At 43.1% G+C, this 21741-nt stretch overlaps 1 protein-coding gene across 3 annotated transcripts in view; it reads left to right on the top strand.

Moving 5' to 3' along the window:
• znf318 (zinc finger protein 318) overlaps positions 1 to 16258 on the top strand; it is a 16411-nt gene extending 153 nt beyond the window's left edge. Inside the window, exons 1-12 of one of the 3 annotated variants that reach the window (XM_044372117.1) lie at positions 1 to 318; positions 2171 to 2280; positions 2441 to 3032; positions 3664 to 4888; positions 5125 to 5231; positions 5311 to 5410; positions 5493 to 5803; positions 7730 to 7942; positions 8906 to 8999; positions 9592 to 9710; positions 11369 to 12700; positions 12743 to 16258. The exon at positions 1 to 318 is cut by the window's left edge and continues 153 nt beyond it. In XM_044372117.1, coding sequence (XP_044228052.1) covers positions 64 to 318; positions 2171 to 2280; positions 2441 to 3032; positions 3664 to 4888; positions 5125 to 5231; positions 5311 to 5410; positions 5493 to 5803; positions 7730 to 7942; positions 8906 to 8999; positions 9592 to 9710; positions 11369 to 12700; positions 12743 to 14191 — 5907 coding nt within the window. In that variant the 5' untranslated portion in view covers positions 1 to 63 and the 3' untranslated portion in view covers positions 14192 to 16258. Of the gene's footprint in view, positions 319 to 2170; positions 2281 to 2440; positions 3033 to 3663; positions 4889 to 5124; positions 5232 to 5310; positions 5411 to 5492; positions 5804 to 7729; positions 7943 to 8905; positions 9000 to 9591; positions 9711 to 11368 lie in introns of all 3 variants that reach the window. The other 2 variants (XM_044372116.1, XM_044372115.1) reach the window with 2 other exon arrangements.
• Positions 16259 to 21741: the final 5483 nt, after the last annotated feature.

The raw sequence follows: 21741 nt of genomic DNA, 5'->3' as shown, positions 1-21741 counted from the left end.
AAACGAACCCTGGATACATCCGCTGGTTGACCGCGGGAAGCCACAGAATCTCTGCGGGAGGAGATGTACCGCGGTCGGCCTCCGCCGAGAGGAGGCTACGCGCCGCCTTTCGAAGGCCGCGGTCCCCCGCCGCCGCGGCCATACATGGCACCGGGCTACAGAGACGACAGGAGCCGTCCCAGGCCCCCGTACCACCCCGGCTACCACGACCACGGACACCCGGACTACCGTCGCTCCCCGCCGCGCAGGAGGTACCCTTCCCCCGGGGCAGGAAGTCACCGAAGCGGGGAGTACTGGGCCGGAGCTCCGCCGAGAGAGGTGAGTCAAACTGGGTCAAATTAATATGAAACTGAGCCTGTTAACAAACAGACTGGAGCTGGTGAATGTTGTCGTCTCCTGAGAGTGAATTATACCTGAAGTCAGCTTTCTCATTAGTCCCGATACACATTTCATTTATTATCAGCTCTGCACCAAAATCCATTCAATAATCTGCCAATTTAACGAATCCCGTCCGATATAATAACATTAACTTACTGATGAGGTTCAGACTGAAACATTCATTCTTAAATGTTCTGACAGAAGGACCAAATAAACTGTCAGTAACTTATATATATAAAAAAAGTTTAGCCTAACTTTTACTAAGTATTTACAACTTTCAGTAAAATACACCGGGCTAGCTAGCGTTAGCTAACATTAGCTAGCTGTGGACCGATAAGTCTGTTTTTCTCTGTAACAGTTTGTGTTTTTAAGGATGTCAACGTGGCCGAATGAAAGATCACACTGATCTGTTTAACCGGGATGAATTAACTCGTTATTTGTTCTTGTTTATGAAGTCAACAAGCAAAACATCAATAAACTGCCAGACATATGAATGGAGTTCGTGTTTTGCTCCAGTGAGATAACGATGCAAACCGGTGTGATTGATTCATATGAACAGACTCATCATCATCATCATCATCATCATCATCATCATCATCACAGTGATTCCTGGAACTGTCCCGGCAGCATTTAGCTTCAGATTATTTCTCTGCCAACAGTCAACATCTGTCAGGTTCTTATGTTGAGGTCATTTGGCCGGAAGCTTGGTGATGAAGCTGATGGTGACTGACTGATGAATCATCAACATGAAGCATTTAAAGGGTCGATTCACCCCAAAAAAGCAAATTTTCTCACTTAATGTTATGTTCATGCAGATAATATCAGCTGCTTCTGAGACTTTGAGACTTTAAATCTTGTAATTATCTATTAATCTGTCAACTAGAGCTGCGGTTAGTCGATTATATCGCCTGTATATAAAGATGGCCGACGCGTCTCCACTTCCTGCCGCTATGCAAACATGAAGCCAAAATATCTTCCTTCCGTGAGCGGCCATCTTGCTTGTGTGACGTCATTTGGAGCCAGTGTCAGTGCAGTAGAGTTTGAGAGCGGCTGTCACAGCTGTCAATCATGACCTCACACCTCCTTTTTATATCGACAAATAACTAAAAACAAACTCATCAGAAAAATGACAAAAACATCAGCGTGATTAAAAATGACCTAAAATGACAGAAACCATCTTTGGGAAACATGTGTTTGACGTGAAATTTAATTTTTTTTTTTAGTTTGATTCACGTCCCATCCAATAACACGGAGGGGGCGGGGCTTATGACTGCTGTACTGCAGCAGCCAGCAGGGGGCGATCCAGATGTTTGCCTTTAATTTTGGGGAGCTGTGATGTCGTCTTTCTTTATATACAGTCAATGGTTGATTATCAAAATAGTTGATGATTACTTTTCTGATGATTAACAAACCAATTAATCGTTTCGAGCATTTTTTTTAAAGAAAAAAAGTCCAAATTCTCTGATTCAGCTTCTTAAATGTGAATATTTTCACAGTAAGCTGAAGATCTTTGAGTTGTGGACAAAACATTTGCTGACGTCATCTTGGACTTTAAGAAACACTGATCAATATTTTTCACCATTTTCTGACATTTTATGGACCAAACAACTAAATTATTGACAGATTAATTAATAATGAAGATAATCATTAGCTGCAGATCGACTGCTTCTGTAGATCGATGGATTGTTTAGTCAATATATAAATATATGTATTGATGAATACTGATAACAACTTTATATCTGTGTGGATCCTTCTGATTATTATAAAACTGGTTTCTTCTATTTTGTTGCAGAGATCTCCGTCACCACGAGGACCGCTTCCCCTCGACCACAACCTGGTCATCACCGTCGGCAACGAGCTGACCGGACCATCTGGCTCCGCCCCCCCACGCCATCATGAGAGGTACTTTCATAAAATGTCAGAAAACGGTGAAAAATGTTGATCAGTGTTTCCCAAAGATGACGTCAACTCAAAGTTTACTGTCACAGAGACTAAAGACACCAGTTAATATGAATATTTACTGGTTTCTTTTCTCTTTTGTTGATGTGTTGTTTCTGTGCAGAGATTACCGTCCTCGACCCGAGTATGAGCGCAGCCGCAGCAGGGGGCGGAGCCGCCCTCGCAGCCGGAGTCGAGAGCGAAGTCCAGACCGGATCCGGGCCAAGAGCCGGCCCCGCAGCCACAGCCGGAGTCCGGACCGAAGCCGGGCCAAGAGCCGGGGCCGCAGCAAGAGCCGGAGTCCGGACCGGAGCCGGGCCAAGAGCCGGGGCCGCAGCAAGAGCCGGGCGAGGAGCAAGAGCCGGCCCCGCAGCCAGAGCCGCAGCCCGGACCGGAGCCGAGCCAAGAGCCGGGGCCGCAGCAAGAGCCGCCCTCGCAGCAAGTCCAGATCCAGGTCCAGAGGGCGGAGCCGGGGGAGGAGCTACAGCAAAGCAGCCAGTCGCACCCGCAGTAAGAGCCGGAGGAGGAGTCGCAGCGTGAGCAGCAGCTCGAGCTCCAGCAGCCGCAGCACTGACGACAGCGACGAGAAGTCCAGGAGAGAGTTCAGGGAGCTGGACACGGCCCGGCGCAGGAAGGAGCTGGAGGAGATGCTGAGTCTGCCGACAAAATCCATCCTCAAGAAACGCAACGACTCCGAGGACTCGCCGTCTGTCAGGGTAGGACGCCGAACGCTGCAGACGTCGGGGTTAAAAACACTCGCTGACCCCGACAGATCAGCTTCCACCTCTTATCTGACAGATCAGAGTGTCATTAAAATGTTGATTATATATATAAACATGTACAGCCTCAGCATGGACTTAAAGGTAACAATAACTCACTAAGAGAAATATAAAAATATTGACTACAAACCCAGAAGAAGTTAAATGTTTAAACAAAAACAGTAGAAGAAGAACTTTGTCTGAAACTGAATCATCATTAAATCAGCAAAACTCTCGACCCGTCATGTGTTTGTTCAGCGGTTTTAAGGGTTGAAACTTCTCAGTGACGTCGTTTAGATGAAACTTTAATGAAAGCAGAGTTTCTTCTGCTTGAATTTGAAAACAGTGAGACATCCTGTAAAATCCAGTTGTGAGTCAGAGAGCAGCATGTGTGAGAGACTCATAAACTCTGCAGAGATGTGAGCCAATAAGAAAATAATTAATAATAATTCAAAAGACTTTGAGTTTGGTGTGATTGATGTAAACAAACGCTGAGAATTTTATCAGCTTTATAATCTGCGTCTGTTATCTGAGGATCTTTGTCACACGGAGGCGTCACTCTGGTGTCTTCCTGTGGTTTGTGTTTCAGAGCTCAGACTCTCCCAGAGGTCTGCAGGGCTCCAACATCTCCCGCGTGGCCGACCAGCTGCTGCAGGCCATGAAAGGCATGGAGCCTCACATGGTGGCGTCCATGCTGTCGGAGCTCCGGTCCGACCCGCAGATGGCTCAGCGCGCCGGTCTCGACGCCGAGATCAAAGAGATCCTGAACCTGCTCGGTCCGGCGGCGGCGGCTGGGGCGGCCAAGGCTCCGGAGAAGACCGTGGACGACATCGACGACGAGGAGAAGTTCCTGTACGGAGACGCGGAGGAGCCCAAACCGCCGGCGCCGCCAGAGCCGCTGCGACACCACACGTTGGATCTGTACGCGGACGTGACGGAGGAGGCGCTGTACGGAGATTACCCGCCGCAGAAAGCCGTCCTCGCTCAGTCATACGGCCTCCCCCAGGGGGCCTCGCCACACCTTCAGGCCCCTCCCACCAGAGGTGAGGTAGACATGAGGTACGCCAGTCGACCCACCATCAGCCCCGACCAGAACATTACGGTCCAGGTGTCGAACCCCGCCTACCCGCCGGGGACGGAGCCGCTGGAGGAGAGCGAGCGGCAGGCGCTGGAGGAATACGAGAAAATCCAGGACTTGCTGCAGACCATCGGTCTGGACCTGGGTGTGGTCGAGATCAGCAAGATGGCCGCCAGGACCAAGGAGCGGCTCCATGGAAACAAGCCGCCTCCCAAGACGCCCACACGGCGCCAGCGGTACTCCTCCTGCAGCTCGGACGGCAGCCGGCACAGCCGCGGGCGCAGGAGGCGGAGCCACAGCGGCAGCTCCAGCTGCAGCAGCAGCAGCAGGAGTCGCAGCCGAGCCGGCAGCTGGAGCAGCGACGACGGCCGCAGGAAGAGCGGCGCCGTGGCTCCGCCCAAATCCCTCAAAGAGATGAAGGGCGGAGCCACGGCGCCGCCGGCTCACAAAGAGCTGCCGCCACAAACCCCAGAACCCAGCGCCATCCCCACCCACACCGGGGTGCCCATCCCCACATACCCCCCCTCACAGGTGCACAGCATGATGCCACCCAACTACCCGCCGCCGGGGTACAGCCAGTACGGGAACTACCTGCCCTACATGCCCCAGCAGTGGCCGCCCATGTACCCGCCCCCCAGCATGACCCTGCCCCCCCAGACCGCCCCCGACGACTTCCCCCCCACAATGCCATACAAACCGCCCTACAATAAGCAGACCCCCGAGCCCGGGGTCAAAGGTCAGTCTGATCAGGGGGATGTTTTTTTTACACACTTTGAGCCTGAGTCTGAATATCTGGAGTCGTCATGACAACAACTAAATAACAACATAGATCTGTTTACATGACGTTTAACATCAGTTCACAACTGGTCTGATTGTGGAATGACGATGATGATGTCAGAATGAATCATGTCAGATTAGTTTTCCTGTGTTCCTATTGGCTGATGTTAAAGCCGATCATGTGTTGGTCTTCAGGTTTGATGAAGAGTTCGGTCCAGGACGGTGACAAAGGAAACTCTAAAGTCAGCAGCCATGAGAGGAGAGTGTCTGAGGAGCAGAACAACGAGAGCCAGAAGCAGAAGGTTTTTATTCCTGTTGTTCATGAAACAAACAGAAACATGAAAGCAGCTGCAGATCAACGCTGACGGTGTTTGTGTTCAGGTTCTGGAGGAAAGAGAGAAGCTGAAGCAGGACAGAGAGCTGAGGATGAAGAAGAAGGAGTATCTGATGAAGGAGCTGGAGAGACTCAGGAAGCAGCAAGGTTTGTTCACGTACCGTCAGCAAGGAGCCAGCTGCTGGCGTCCAGATGTGTTGGTTGTTTTTAACGTGTCGTGTGTTCTCAGGCGAGCTCCTGAGGAAGAAGCGCCGCGAGAAGGACGGCCACAAAGACCCTCTGCTGCAGAAGATCAGCCACCTGCAGGAGGACGTCATGACTCAGATCTCCAACCTGCGCAAAGAGCACGAGGCCGCCGAGAAGAAACGCAGCGAGATCGACAAGGTGGCGCTCATCCTGGGCCTGACGCCGTCCGACCGGCCGCGCAGGGCCGGCAAGCCGGTCGACGAGCAGGAGGACGCGTCGCCGCCACAGAAGAAGAAACGGGAGCCGGAGAGGAGCCCCGAGGGACGGCAGGTGGTCGGCGGCTCCACGCTAAAGGTACAAACATCTGCAGAGGAGGTAACACAGGAAATACCACTGAATTCACCCTCGATCAATACATGTGATCAGTTTCCAGCAACTAAAACACTGAATGTTCCTTTTTTCCATCGTTCTTCCCTCTGACGATGGACGACATCAACGTCTGATTTTTTTCCCTCTGCTGAGCTTTGATCTGGAGTCGATATTGATCATCTCAGACGTTCACAGCGGAGAGATCTGATTGGCTGTAGATTCACGTTAAAAAAACTGGTCAGCACTGAGCACGTGCAGAACTCTGACAGTCTGAATTCAGTGGTATTCCCCTTTATTTATTTATTTATTTATTTATGTATGTATTTGCCTGTTTGGTTCTTTTTTATGAGGAGCTTTTACATCATAGCTAGGGATCATCTCAGCTTTTAATCAGATTATTTAAAAACAGTTTTAAGTCTCATGTGGACTTAAATCAGAGCAGCTTTGTTTGTTAAAATGTTTTTAATCTGTATGTTTAAACAGAAGAAAGATCAGATTATGATCAGATTATGATCAGATTACATTACTGACTGTATCAGATTTAACTGTTTATTTAAAGTCTGTTTCAGCTGCTTTGATGTTTTCTTTTATTTTGATGCTTTTTTAATTGTATTTTATTGATTTTTTTTTTTGGTGCACTTTTTAAACGCGTCTGTTCACCGTTCAGTCGATCCTAAAACGCACCCGTAGTCGTCCTCACTCGCCCAGTCTGACAGTTTCCCATCATGCACTGGGACAGACACGTGATTACATGCAGCGGATGTGCATCGAGTTTATTGATTGAAACTAATCCTGGAAGGTTTTCTTCTCTTATTACTGAACTTAAACAAAAAGACTTATTTCTTCTGATTTTGGTGCAAAGAAGCTTGAAATCCGTCAGTCAGTCATCTGCACGTTACACACTATTAGAATCGTTACATGTCGATTGGTCAATTAATTAATTGATTAGTCGGCAGCTATTTTCATAATTTTTCAAGCAAAAAAGCAAAACATTCAGTGGTTCCAGTTTGTCAAACAGATCAATTAACAGTAAATTAATCATCATCTTTGAAGACTTTTGTTCTGGTAAAAATTTCAAACATTCACAGTTTCCAGCTTCATAATCGTGAAGATTTTCTGCTTTTCTTTGTTTGTGACTTGAGCTGCAACTATTAATCAATAAGTTGTCAACTGTTAGATCAATCACCAACTATTTGGATAATTAATTAATTTAATTTCTAAGAATGAAAAAGTCAAAATTCTCCGATTGCAGCTTGTTAAATGTGAATATTTACTGTGACAGTAAACTGAAGATCTTTGTGCACATTTGATGACGTCGTCATTTTTCACCATTTTCTGGACCAAACAACTAATCAATTAACGGAGATGAATCAATAATGAAACTGATTGTTAGTTGCAGCTCAGGTCATGTGATGTTGTGGACTGTTAAATGATTGTTGTGGGAACTATTTCCTGCCGTTTTTATGGATAAAGCGATTAATTGATTAATTGAGAAAATATTCCACAGATTAATCAATAATGAAAATGATGATTAGTTGCAGTTTTAGTTACATGACAAGATTTTCTGGTCTTGTGGGGGTTTTGAACATAGATAGCTCAGTAACTAGACGTCAGGGATGTAAACAGAAAGTTTTCACCTTTTTTATATTTCAAATGTTTCATCGTTCCGAGAAAAAAAAACCCACCTGAGGTTAAACTTAAAAGCGAATTAGAGTTTGCGATCAGTTAAAGACCAACAGTCGGACTGTCGCGCTGACTGACGTCTTGGAGGCTGGAACACGCTGAAGGTAAGAAACTTTTTCAGTTTTCATATTTTGTGGAAGCAGAGAGAAAAAGCAACTCCGTCACTGTTTGTGTGAATCCCGACTGTGTCTCCCGCCGTCTTGACTCTCCTCCATCTTTGTTTCTTAGCAGACCTCCTCGGCACCTTCGGCGTCTTCGTCGTCGTTGTCAAGAGCTTCGCCGGACAAGCCGCCTGCCAGCGCCCCGGCTCCGCCTCCGACCCCGCCCCCTGAGCCGTTCGAATACTATGATGCTGGAAACCACTGGTGCAAAAACTGTAACCTCACCTCTGGTTCCATGTTTGATTTTTTCACGCACTTGCACAGCAAAATTCACCGAAAGGTTTGTTTTATTACATATTGTAAAAATATCTTTATTCATACGTGTGTGTGTTTCATCTTCTGAGCTGAACGAGACGACGGCTTCTAGTTTCACAAACAACAAACCGGCCGTAACAACCGATGTTTCTATTAATTACACCAATATTATCTGAGAAAAATATCAACTCACTGTTGAGGAGCTACAACACAATCTGTGTTTTCAAGTGATAAATGCAAAGTTTGATAAAGTCTCCCATATTATATATGAAAAAGAAGAAATCGATAATAGGTAGGTAACTTTAGGAATATTTAAGGAACATTATATTAATGTTAGAAATGATGTAAGTATGTTAAGCTCACTGTTAATTACAAGTCTCTTTAGAAGTATTACACAGGGTCTGAAGTATTGATCTGCATTATAAAACAAGCATGCTAACACTGATTTATCATTAAAAGTCTATAAATAGTTAATAAATGGTTTATAACGCAGCTGTCAGCTGATATAAGAGTTTATTAATGTATTAGTCGACAACTATATTTCCTCCTGTGGACACAAAGTGTTTGCTGCTGTATGAACATCATGTCATAAATGTTTTCTCTTGTTACAGTCGGCTTCAGCAGTGAAACTAGAGGCTGAATGTCTTCTTCTGCTTTTTGATGTAGAAATACAGTCAAAAGTTCAAAGGTTTTTCTTTATTTTTTACTGTTTTCTACATCGTAGAACAACACTGGAGACATCAAACTATAAAATATGGAAATATGTAGTAAACAGAAAATATTTTAGATTCCTCACAGTAGCCACTGTTTGCCTTGATGACACTGCTGGTGATGTCTGAACCAGCTTCAAATAACATTAAGAAAAACCATGATATGAGTAGTTGTCCAGATGTTTGACTGGTTCTGTAGTTGTGATGATATTCACACCTGCATTCTCTTTTACTTCCTCATTTCTTATATAACACGATTTCCTTCTGGTGCTCCACAGACGCTGGACCCGTACGACCGACCCTGGGCTTCCACTCCCACCAAAATCACCAAGAACATGCCGTCAGAAGAGAAGCTGACGAAACCCGCCAAAGGTACTTGTAATACACATTCAGCTGTTTCCTTAAAGTCATAGTGATGCTGCAGTTTTTTTCCCCAATGATCTCGGTGTCTGAGCCGTCTTCTGCTTCCAGGTGGAGCTCAGTCTGGATCTCTGCTGCAGTTTCTCTGTGTCTCATAATGAAAACAGTACTAACGAAGTGACAAAGACTCTCATCGAGCCGCAGAGGAGACTCCTGTCAGCACCTCCACTGTCAATTCAATCCTTGTTTTAAATGAAGGCTGCTGTAAATGTAAAGTCCTGCTTTAACTGTTGGAAAAGTGCTTTAACTTCTCGTTACAAGTGTTTGTCTGCTCGTTTACCAGAACATGTCTTCATTTAACTGCATCTCCAGTGGTGTCACTGAGCAGTTACAACACTTTTCCAACCGTTACTGCTCCGATATAACACCACTGAATTCTTCACCATGCATTTTTAAATAATATGTAAGCAGATGTTACCTCTTTAACCCTCTCCTGTCCTGACAGGTACTGCAAACGGAGGCGTTCCATCAGGTAAACATAATTGACAGTTTATTTTATCGCCACCTTTGGATTTAAAATGCGGTTACGTGTGTTTTGCTGCAGGTTCGGAGTTCCTGCTGCCCGTCAGAGGATTCTTCTGCCTGCTGTGTAAAGAGTTTTACGGAGACGCCATCTGTGCAGAAGAGCACGTCACCACCCATTCTCACAATGAGAAGTACAAGGTAGTAAAGTCCGAGAGGTTCAGGGTCATTTTTTTGATTTAAAGGACAAGTTCACACTTTTTCAAGTGTCATTAAACCAGCAGTCAGTCATCAAATGAACATTAAAGCTGTTTTTCTTGCTGTAATCATTCCTCCTGTTCATACTGACCATTAGAAGATCCCTTCATAATGACCTTACAATGGAAGTGATGGAGGACAAAATCCACAGTCTGAAGCTAATATGAAGCTTCAGGCGTCCAAATGAGTCAAATCAAGTAGATATCTTTCAACATTACAGTCTTTTTAGTGCCAAAGTTCCTCTTTTTGTTACTATACTTCCACCTGCAGCTCAACAGGGAAACACTGTCCGTGGAATTTGATGCTAAAAAGACTGTAAATGTGTCAGATATCCACTTGATATGACTAACTCAGACTGCTGAAGCTGAATAGAAGCTTCACACAGACTTTTAAATGACTGTGTGGACACACTGTGGATTTTGGCCTCCATCATTAACATTGTGTTTGTCCAGTCAGGTTGTAGTGAGACTACCCCCATAACAGCCCATGAACTTACATAATTATTATTCAGCTTTTTTTGCCATATCATGTATTTTCGTTGCAGCCTGATAGCAAATGTTCTGATGTTTTGTCAAGCTATAAGAAAATCAAGACGTCCTTTTTCAGACCACAATGGAGCTGAATGGAAGTTAGTTTGTTCTGCTGACAGCACAACAAAAAAAAAGACTTTTAAAAGATTCAACAGCAACATGTGTTTCACCCCAAAACACTGGAGGAAAATGGACTTTAGTCAGTAAAAACAACAAAGAAACAGTAAATGAAGAGTCCAGAGAGGTGTTTGAATGATGCTGCGTTCATGATCTTATGGGATAGACGGTAGAGACGTAAAGATTTCATGTTTATGACTCATTCACAGACGACAAGGTTGTATGATTATGGAGTTAGTGTCCTATGGAAGACATAACTCTATATACATTAAGTTTGGGTTTAATTACCTTGAACACAAACTTTGGTTGCGACAAAGCGTCCATGTTTGTTTGGTTTTCAGGCACTTCAATGTCATTTGGCACAAAGTGTCTTAGTCGTAATTATGACTTGGACAGCATCTTGAACACTATTTAGAGAGTCAGAGTCAGAAAGTGGTAACTATGACTCGTGCTAGGGCTGCACAGCTCTAGTTAAAAAATTATTATTATTATTATATTATTAGGAATTGATGTTTTTTTTCATTTGAAAAGAATTGTGGAAGAAAATCGGGATCTCAATTCTGTTTATTCAGATGAATCTAGAGCTGCTTTGTCTTCAGTGTCTCTCACACACATTAGGTTTATTTACATTATGTCCTGTCATTTTCTTCCTGTGCAGTTTGTCACATGCGTTTGGTTTGATGCTGTAGATCTCTCTGCTATTGCAAATCGTTGTCATGTAAGAACGAACAGGCATTTATCAAGATCACGATTTTCAAATTTTCATTTTCTAACCCTAACCCTAACCATGTGGAACTCCAACATCACATGAACGCAGCATCCCAATAAGAATTAGGAGTATTTTGTGTCTAAGTTACATTCAGAATGAGATTTGTGTTTGTATGTCAGGCAGAAGTCTAGTTCATATATCGTCTTCACTGTCTTGTCCTTCTGTTTTAATGCCTCCTTCCCCAGAAACAAATGTATGAGAATCCGCTGTACGAACAGAGGAGGAACTTGGATCGCCAGGCAGGACTGGCCATAGAGACGAGTGGAAAGAAACGCAAACACGATGACGAGGAGAAAGGCAGCAAAGACAAGGAGGAAAAGACCAAACACAAAAAGGAGAAAAAGGACAAGGAGAAAAAGAAGGAGGAGGATGATGATGGTCGGAAAGAGGAGAAATCCAAAGATAAAAAGGAGGAAGAGGAGGAAAAGCCGAAACTGGGCAAGAAGGAAGAGGATTTTAAAAATGCCAAGAGCAAGGGAGAGGAGAGTCCTTCTTACAGCAAGAAAGATGAAGATGAAAAATATAAATACAACAAGAAGGATGATAAATACCGGTACAGCCGAGAGGAAGAGGAGAGGGCTAAATACAGCAGAAGAGATGAGGAAGACAGATACAAATACAGCAAAGAAGAAGAATATCGATACCGGTATCGCAGGGAGGAAGATGACAGATATGACAACCGACCAAGATATGGCCCAAGAGACGATGATGACAAGTATAAATATGGTAAATATTCAGATACCAGGTCCAAGTATGACAGAGAGCGAGATGAAGGAAAACTTAAGGCTGAGAAGGAAGCTTTTAAAAAGCCTGAGCTCGGGAAACTGGAGGTCCACAAACAGCCTGAACCTCCGTCAAAACCCTACGACCCACCCAAAATCCTCTGTGGACCCAGTCCGGCCATGAGGGCAAAGCTCCGCAAGCAGAGCCTGGAGGCCGGCAAACCAGCACCCATGACCACAACACCCTCGTTCGGAAAGTTCACGTGGAAGAAGAGGGAGAACGTGCTGGCAAAGGAGGCGGAAAAAGTGGCCGCTGAGTTCATCAAGGAGGAGGAAGCATCTGTGAAGCTGAATCCGGTCTCAGTGGAAGATTCTTTTGCAAAGTCTATGGCTGTCGCTAAGGAGATAGCTGAGAAGCTGTCAGGCCAGAGCAACATGCCTCCTCCCTGGGTGACCCAGGGCGCCAACCGGGGAAGAATCCGGCCCAACCTCCCTGCACCTGCTGCAGTCCTGAGGAAAACAGCCATGATGGGTAGACCTGCACCTCTGAATACCTTTCTCTCCATGAGACCCCAAAACACAGGTGCACTAGGGACTCCTCCCAAAGACTTCCCGATATTCACTGATCCTCTCACAAAGGCTCTAAACGCCCAGAACGCACTGCTGGAAACTAAACCTGTGCCGCCAGTTGGTAAACCTGGTCCATTCGAGGCTGTGCCTGCACTGCCGGTGTCTAAACCTGTGCCATTTGAGGTTAAACCTGCGCCACCGGTGTCTAAACCTGCCCCAGTGGAGGTTAAACCTGCGCCACCGGTGTCTAAACCTGCCCCAACAGAGGTTAAACCTGCCCCAGTGGAGGCTGCCTCTGCTCCATCTGAAACCACCCCTGCTCCATCTGAGGCTAAACCTGCACAATCAACAATGATAAAGATAGTGTCTGATGTGGCCGCTCCCGGGGTCCCGGAGAGCGAGCAGACCCGTACGGTGTTTGTCAAGCCTCCACCTTTCATGAACATGGGCGATGGAGCTCAGAGGTCTGAGAAACTGAAGAGTAACCTGGCTGCAGCCAAAGCCCAGGACTTATTTGGCATCTTCTACAGTAGTGTCAGCCAGTCAGGCACTTCCTCCATCACCAAACCAGTGACAGTGGATGCCAGCCAGTCAGGCACTCCCTCCATCACCAAACCAGTAACGGTGGATGCCAGCCAGTCAGGCACTTCCTCCATTACCAAATCAGTAACGGTGGATGCCAGCCAGTCAGGTACTTCCTCCATCACCAAACCAGTAACGGTGGATGCTAGCCAGTCAGGCACTTCCTCCATAACCAAACCAGTAATCACAGACGCCAGCCAGTCAGGCACTTCCTCCATCACCAAACCAGTAATCGCAGACGCCAGCCAGTCAGGCACTTCCTCTATCACCAAACCAGTAATGGCAGACACCAGAGCTGATTGGAGTGGCACCAATAAAAGTACAGTTGTAGCCCATCAAGCATCAATACCACAACCCCAGGCCCAGCCTAAAACCCAGCCCCAACCTCCAACTGAGGTTCATACGTCTCCACGACCAGACTCAAACAATTCACCATCAAGTACACAAACTCAGTCAAAATTAGACATTCAGATTGCATCAGTTTGGTCCATGCAGCCTGTCCCAGCTCCAGCACCTGAGGAGGCTCCATTCAAACCTACTTCACAAACTTCAACTCCATCTGAGGCTCAGAGTGTCCCTCAAAACCAGTCCCAGACTCCTAAATTTGAGTCCCAAATTGCCCCACAAACTGAGCCTGCCAAGCTGGAACCAACATCACAAACTCATCCCAAACTGGTTCCTCAAATTCAGACAGAACCACAATCTGAACCCCAAACAGACCAGGACACTCAGCCCCAGGGTCTTCCAGAGTCCCTCTCTGACACAGCTCCAGTAACCGAACTTGAATCCAAGCCAGGTCCCAAAACTAGAGGCAAAATGACTCCTACAAAGAGAACCCCTCCTGCCTCTGGCCCTGTCCGACAAACCCGATCCCAAACCAGATACCAGACCCGGCGGCAGCAGGCCCAGCAGAGCCAGTCCGAACCAGAACCTGAGCTGGCTTCAGGAGACTCTGATTCGGCAGCTTCAGATCCAAAGGGGTTTGAGACGTCAGATCATGGCTCTGGGTTGCATGTAGAGGAGGGGAAACCCAGCGAGGATGACTCTCAAATGATGGAAATCACCCCTGAGACCCTGGGCCTTCCCTCTGACATGACCTCCCTGAACTTTGACTACGATTTTAACTTTGAGTAGGAGCTGACTGGACTCTGAATGTGGGGAGGTATATCTCCAGGAAGTTCAGAGGATCATAAGCCACAGTCATTTATTAACATTGGACTTGAAGGCAGCTGGAAGTAACAAGAGACACTTGAGATGATAGACTTGACACTTTCAAAACATTGACCTTCATCTGTTTAAAAGGCCAGTTTAATGTTTTGGTAAATCCTCTTTTCTGTCTTCTCCAGAGTCCAATAAGAAGATGGGTATCAGTTTCATCTCGGTTGTTCAGCACAAAGATAGATAGGTTCAGGTTGTGCCTAGCCCTGCTCAGCACACAGTAGTATACTTTTCTTAACATCAAAAAATTCCCTTGAAGGACAAAAACCAACAACAAATGTCTGAATATTTGTTAAAAACTGATGACTTTATTCTGCTGACAAGTACCAGCCTGATTAAAGTTAATGCCTTCATACCAAAGACCTCCATAGTCGGCCAATAGCTATTAACAAATTTTGAACATATTCCTTCATTACAGTTAACTGTTCAGTCTGGTTGTTTTTTTTAAATCAGCTATAAAACTAGCAAAGCAGAATCAAACTATACTAGTTTATTATACTATAATAAACAGTTTGGCTCTTCACTGTGCTTGTAACTGATTTTGAATGACAATGTGAAGCCAGAGCACCACCACTACACTACACTACCACTCACCATCCAGGTCCAACATTTTATACAAAGCTCCATTCCTGCTAGTTTAAATAATTACTGTCGATAAAGTTTAGTTCGGAGAGGATTTTTAAGTTCTTTCCTCCTCTGCTCTGTCGATGTCTCTCAGCTCAGAGCTCATTGGTTTCCTCTGAAGACTTTAAAATCACAAATACTCTCATGTTTAAAAAGGTTCAGTAATTTCCTAAAACAGCTGGTCACTAGTTTTTATCAAACAAACAGGAAGAAAAAGCACATTTGTTGGCGAGTATTTTCAACCGCGGATGAATCTACATTTGGTGCTGTATTGAGTATTTCTAGCTGCAGGACGGTGTGTGTGTGTGTGAGAGAGAGACTGAATCAAAATAAAGTACAGTGTGTGTGTTTGAAGGAACATAATGTGGCTCATTGACGTGTTTTTAATAGTTTTTGGACAACAGAGGTCTGCGGCACAGTAACACTGTTAGTAGATCAGTTCATCGTTGGTTTGGAGCTGCACATGAAGAAAAATATAGAATATCAGCAGCCTTCTGGTTCTGTAATTTTTGGATAATAATGGAGCTCTATGGTACAGAACGGGGCTGTTTGGTCCCCTTAGTTCAGTGCTTCTCAACCTTGGGGTTGAGACCCCTCACAGGGTCGCATGACAACTAAAAGGAAAGGAGGATATTTTTTTCAGACATTTCTCTAATCTTATATTTCTAATACTACGTTTTTAAAAAATGACTTTTTGGTTGAGTGGGTTGTAAACATAAGACAGCGACCGTTGTGGACTTTATTTTTGTATTATATATGAACATTTGGCTCCACAGACGATACTTGTTGGAATAAACTCCTTGTTTGGTTTCAGCCTCTTTAGGGAAATTTTAGTTAATGATAAAACGCACAAAGATGAAACTGATGTCCACTTCTCATTTGACTCTGGAGATGACTGAATAAGAGGAGTTTCTAAAATGTCGGACTGTTCCTTTAAAGATAACCGCTATTTGTGTCGCACCTTTTCTCCTTCTCCTCCTGAAGGTAACGTACTGTACACTGTTTGTTGTTTTTCTTGTTTTCTATTCCAGTTCAGAGTCACGAGTCTGTTCCTTCTGTTTATTTTCTCCTCGAGGTGTTTTTGATTCGGGGACGAGAGTTCTGAAAGTTCTGAGCTGGTTAAGTAAAACCGGCAGCACGGACCAACGACGGCTCGGTTCGTTAGAGAGCTGTAGCAGCGACATCCAGGAATGGATTCCTATAAAACTGCACCAGGTTTCCTCCCTTCATTGTGTTTGATGCACTGATCTGCGCTCAGTGTCACTGTGTTTGGGTCACAATAGAAACCAACTGCTTGTCCTATAAAACTTGTTGCTGTAAGTAGAGTTTTAATAAAAGCTAGTGAGGATATAAACAGCAGGTCTGTGTGTTGTGATCTTTATGTAAAGAAGACTTCAGAGTGTTTGAGGATCATTAGTAAAGATGCTTTTAATTATTTCTTTAGAAAATAGTTCTTTGATGATTATAATGAAACTTTCCTATTCTTTAATGGTCTCGACAAGACATTTGAGGACGTCATCTTGAACTTTGGGAAACACTGATTCACATTTCCCACCATTTTCTGACATTTTATGGACCAAACAACTAATTGATTGATCAAGACAGTAATCAACAGATTCATTGCTAATGAAAATAATCATTAGGCCTAGACAGTAGAGTTTACAGGAGCGTGCAATATGGATAAAAGCTAATAGCACAGTAAATATATATTTAAGAGTTTGAAATACAGTATTCTGCAAAATGAATTATTTGTTTAAAGGGAAGAGTTCACATGAATCAACACTAACATTTTAACATCAGTGAAAACATGCTCAACAGCTAATTTGCACCTGTAATCCCGACTCCACTTACAGAGCAGAATTTCACTTGAAATAAGTTGGAGGAGAAAATGTACCACAATTTTTTGTCCTGAAAATCTTAAATTCAAGTGATATTATTATTTATTATTATTGTTATAATTAAAACTAATCTGCTTGTTTTGTCCAACTAACAGAAAACCCAAAATGTATCATTTATGATGCTTTAACACAACAGAAAAGCAACAATCAGCTTTGGGAACCTGAATCTATCAATATACTTCATAAATGATTTACACGGTTAAGTATGTGGGGCCGCGTCGTGCTCTGTGCCAATCACATGTCTGAGTATTTAAGGAAGTGACATCAATACAGAGCTCAGCTGATATGATGATGTCATGTGTTTGTCTACCATCAGGCGATCTGTTAAATTCTTTATAACAGATAACACGTGCAGCAGCGTTAGATCGATTCAGTTTGAATCTGCAGAGAAGGTAAGTCTGTACAAACACCAGTACTGACTGAACACTGTCTGTACAAACACCAGTACTGACCGAACACTGTCTGTATAAACACCAGTACTGACTGAACACTGTCTGTACAAACACCAGTACTGACCGAACACTGTCTGTATAAACACCAGTACTGACTGAACACTGTCTGTATAAACACCAGTACTGACCGAACACTGTCTGTATAAACACCAGTACTGACTGAACACTGTGTTTGTTATATAACTTGTTTCTCATCCACCTCTAATGTAGCTGCTGTAATTTTTTATCTTTTAGGATCAATAAATAATAGAAAATGTGTTTCTATGCAGTAAAGAAACGTGTTGTTCTGCTGTTGTACTGCAGGTGTTTGTTTTATTGATCCTGATATTAAAGAAACAAATCGTGCTGAAGCTCAAAGGTGACAGAGTCATTTGGAGGTTTAAGTGTGATGGTGAAGTGTTTTTTTTCTTCAGCTGATGAAGCAACAACAACAAACATTATAAGTCTGATGAGACGAGTCTGAAAGTACAAATGTAAAAGTTTTTGTTGCTGCTGGTGACAGAAGATTGCTGAGTCAACACATCCTGTTGTAGATACAGAAACTCAGCTGTTAATATTTTACAGGAATTAATGAAAGAAAATGTTTCACAGTTATATGTGATGTGATGGAAAAATAAAGTTGAACTAAACTCAGTTTGTCATGTTTCTGTCATTAAAAGACGAGTTCACAGTGTTTCATGTGTTTTAAACCAACAGTCAGTCTTCAAATGAACATGAAAGCTGTGTTTCTTGCTGTAATCATTCCTCCTGTTCATACTGACCATTAGAAGATCCCTTCATAATGACCTTACAATGGAAGTGATGGGGAACAAAATCCACAGTCCTCCTTCTGTGCAAAAATGTATTTAAAGTTTATCTGAAGCTAATATGAAGCTTCAGCGTCCAAATGAGTCAAATCCAGTAGATATCTTTCAACGTTACAGTCTTTTTAGTGTCAAAGTTCCTCTTTTTGTTACTATACTTCCACCTGCAGCTCAACAGGGAAACACTGTCCGAGGAAACACAAAGAGGGAATTTGATGCTAAAAAGACTGTAAATGTGTCAGATCTCCACTTGATATGACTAACTCAGACTGATGAAGCTGAATAGAAGCTTCACACAGACTTTAAATGACTGTGTGGACACACTGTGGATCTTATCCTCCATCACTTCCATTGAAAGCACATTTGAAGGATCTTTTAATATCCAGTATGAACAGGAGGAATGATTACAGACACCTGACTGCTGGTTTAACACACTGGGAACACTGGGAACACTGGAAACCCTGGGAACTGGTCCTTTAAGTAAAGGGTGTGAGTTCTTCCTCCATCACTGACTGAACAACAGTAACACAGATACAGAGTGATGGCTTCAGTCTGCTAAACAGATCTGAGATGATGAAGAGGAGATGCTCTGATCAAAGAGGAGGAAGAGGAGGAGGAGTGAAGGTCAGCAGGTCAGTGAGCTGCTGACAGACACACACACACACACACACTCCCTGTGGCTCTTTAAAGGTACATCTTGTTTTTTAGTTTATGCTTCTTTATAATTATTTATGCTATTTTAACATGTTTGGGTTATTTAACTTCTGCATTACAAACCTCTCACTTTAAAGTTGATAGTTTTTAGTTTATCTTTTATATCTATGGTACTTTGTGTATTTTAAAATGTCCATACATACAGTTGTGCTCATAAGTTTACATACCCTGGTAAAATTTGTGAAATATCAGCCATATTTTGGAAAAAATGACTGATCATGCTGAAAACTTTTGTTTTATTTAGGGACAATGGTCAAGTGAAGCTATTTATTTTCACATAATTGTTTTTTCCCTTTTTACATCATAACTGAAATCACCAAAATGGCCCTGATCAAACGTTTACACACCCTTGAATGTTTGACCTGATAATAAACACAGAAGTTGACACACACAGGTTTAAATGGATATGAAAGGTAAGTTTCCACACCTGTGACTTGTTTGACTGTAATTAGTGTCTGTGTATAAATAGTCAATGAGTTTCTGCACATTTCATCCAGGGCTGCTCTGACTTTACTGGATACGGAGCCATGACGAAAGCAAAAGAAAAGGGAGTTGAACTTTATAAACCAGTAAAAGGATATAAAAAGATATCCAAAGATTTGAAAATGCCAATCAGTAGTGTTGAAGCTCTGATGAAGACGTGGAAAATGAAGGTGTAGGAGCCATGAATGGATTAATTGAATGAATTGCAAAGTAGTAATTCTTTTGTTTTATATTTTGGGTTATTTTGGTTTGTTTATTATTGCACAATCACGGGGATTGATAATCAGGTCACATGGATATGGGCGGTGGTATCCTATAGTTAATTTAAGCACCTGTTCACCTGCATGCCAGCTGGTAAGAGACAGAGGGTGAGTGGGTCGTCGTATTTTTTGTTGACCGCTGTTTTACACCTGAACGCAGTTTACACCTGATCGCTGTGATTATTTTGAGTAGCCTATATTTTGTGAAAGTTATAATAAGTTGATCATTTTCATTAATAAAAGTTATTGAAGCTACAGTTTTGATCTCAGCGAATCTTTTTGGTAGCGTGTCGGACAAACGGCAAACAAGGCCCTACCTCAGCCTCTCAGCGACTTTTACGTTGTTGCCAGTAGTCGCTACAGAAGGGTTCTGTTGAGACCAAGCCACAGTCAGGTAGAACAACAAAGATTTCAGCCACAACTGTCAGAAAAATTGTTCAGATTGCAAAGAAAAACCCACATAGAACTTCAGCTGAAAGTTGCATGTGGCTGTTTCAAGATGAACAATAAGGAGGTACTTGAACAAAAATGAGCTGTACGGTCAAGTTGCCAGAAAAAAGCCGTTACCATGCCAACGCTACAAAACATCCTGCTAACAATCTGCCAAACAGCAACTACACAAGCCTCAAAACTCCTGCAACAAAGTTATTTGGAATGATGAGACCAAAATGGAACTTTATGGTCACAACTACAGACGTCTTACAGATTCTGCCAGGGTTTGTAAACTTATGAGCACAACTGTTGTTTTTTGTTTTTCAGAGCTGAAGCTACAAGAGACGAGATTATTGATGAGTTTGAAATAAAATTGATGTTGATATTCCTTCACTCTGTTGTTCAATAAAAATATTCTGTAAAACAAGAAATGGACAAAAAAACAGAAATAACACATTTAACAAACAACTGTAGTTCCCAAAAATGTTTAACTGCTCCTTTAAGATACGAGCATAAAATTTGAATTTAACCCGTTAACATCAATGTAAAAATATTACAAGTAAAAGTACATAAGTATTATGAGCTTGATGTAGTTAAAGTATTGCAGTAAAAGTACATAAGTATTATGAGCTTGATGTAGTTAAAGTATTGCAGTAAAAGTAGTGGTTTGGTCCCTCTGACTGATATATTATTATATATGACATCATTAGATTATTAATAGTGAAGCATCAGTGTTAGAGCAGCATGTTACTGTTGTAGCTGCTGGAGGTGGAGCTAGTTTACACTACTTTATATACAGTTAGCTAGTTTAGTCCAGTGGTTCCCAACCTAAGGGTCGGGCCCCTCCAAAGGGTCAGCAGATAAATCTGAGGGGTCGTGAGATGATTAATGGGAGAGGAAGGCGAGGTGAGTTTACTTGTACAGGACGTTTCAACAAGACAATTTAAAGTTCTTCACATAAAACATAAAAGACATCGAGACAAAATGTAAAAGAAACACATTATAAAAAGACATTTAAATACAATTAAAAAGAGTTATTTAAGAGTTAAGAGACTAGAAAATTAAAAAAAAAGCTAAAATAGAGTAAAACAGATAAAACAGGAGAATAAAAGTTACAGTGCAGTGCAAGAAGTGAATCTGGCATGGTAACGCTGGTGCTGCACAGAAGGACTCGCTCAGTAAAATTGTGAGTATTTCTGGAAAAATAAACAGCACTAAGAAAGAAAACCTTACCCACATCTACAAGACCCGGACCCTCTCAAAGACTGGAAACCTGCTACTTCACCTGTTCAAAAGGTCAGCATTACGGCCTTTAAATGATGCTGCAGCGCCTCCTTGTGGACAAATAAATGAGCCTGTTTCAGTAGGTTCATTTCTGCTCCATCATGTAGTTAAATACCAATTAAGGCCTTAGCCAATCAGGGAAGGACACCAATACCGCTGCGTCCTGCTCTGTAGCAGCCGATGTGTTGCTGATAGTTCACCACATCAAAGTGGGTTGCCTTGTTGGTGGGATATATTTCATCTCCTATCCAGTAATTCCATCCTGGATTCTTTCTGTGAAGAGACTTTTGTGGACTGAGAGATCCTGTGCATCCATGAGACTGTAAGTCCTAAATCATTCTGTTGACAGGTTGAAGAATATTACTGTTGTTGTTATTTCCTGCCTGTTAAAATCCATGACCTTGGTAAGTTAATGTGCTCTGTGCATAATTCACATTTATTTCATTTAGTTTGTGTGTGGATCAATTCAGCTTATTGATTATCACCTTTCTGACAATGTCAACAGAAACTGTAAAT

This window comes from Thunnus albacares, chromosome 14 (assembly GCF_914725855.1).
Source record: "Thunnus albacares chromosome 14, fThuAlb1.1, whole genome shotgun sequence".
Classification (NCBI taxonomy): Eukaryota; Metazoa; Chordata; class Actinopteri; order Scombriformes; family Scombridae; genus Thunnus; species Thunnus albacares.
Note: the sequence above shows the minus strand (reverse complement) of the source record. Positions and strands in the feature narration are given on the sequence as shown.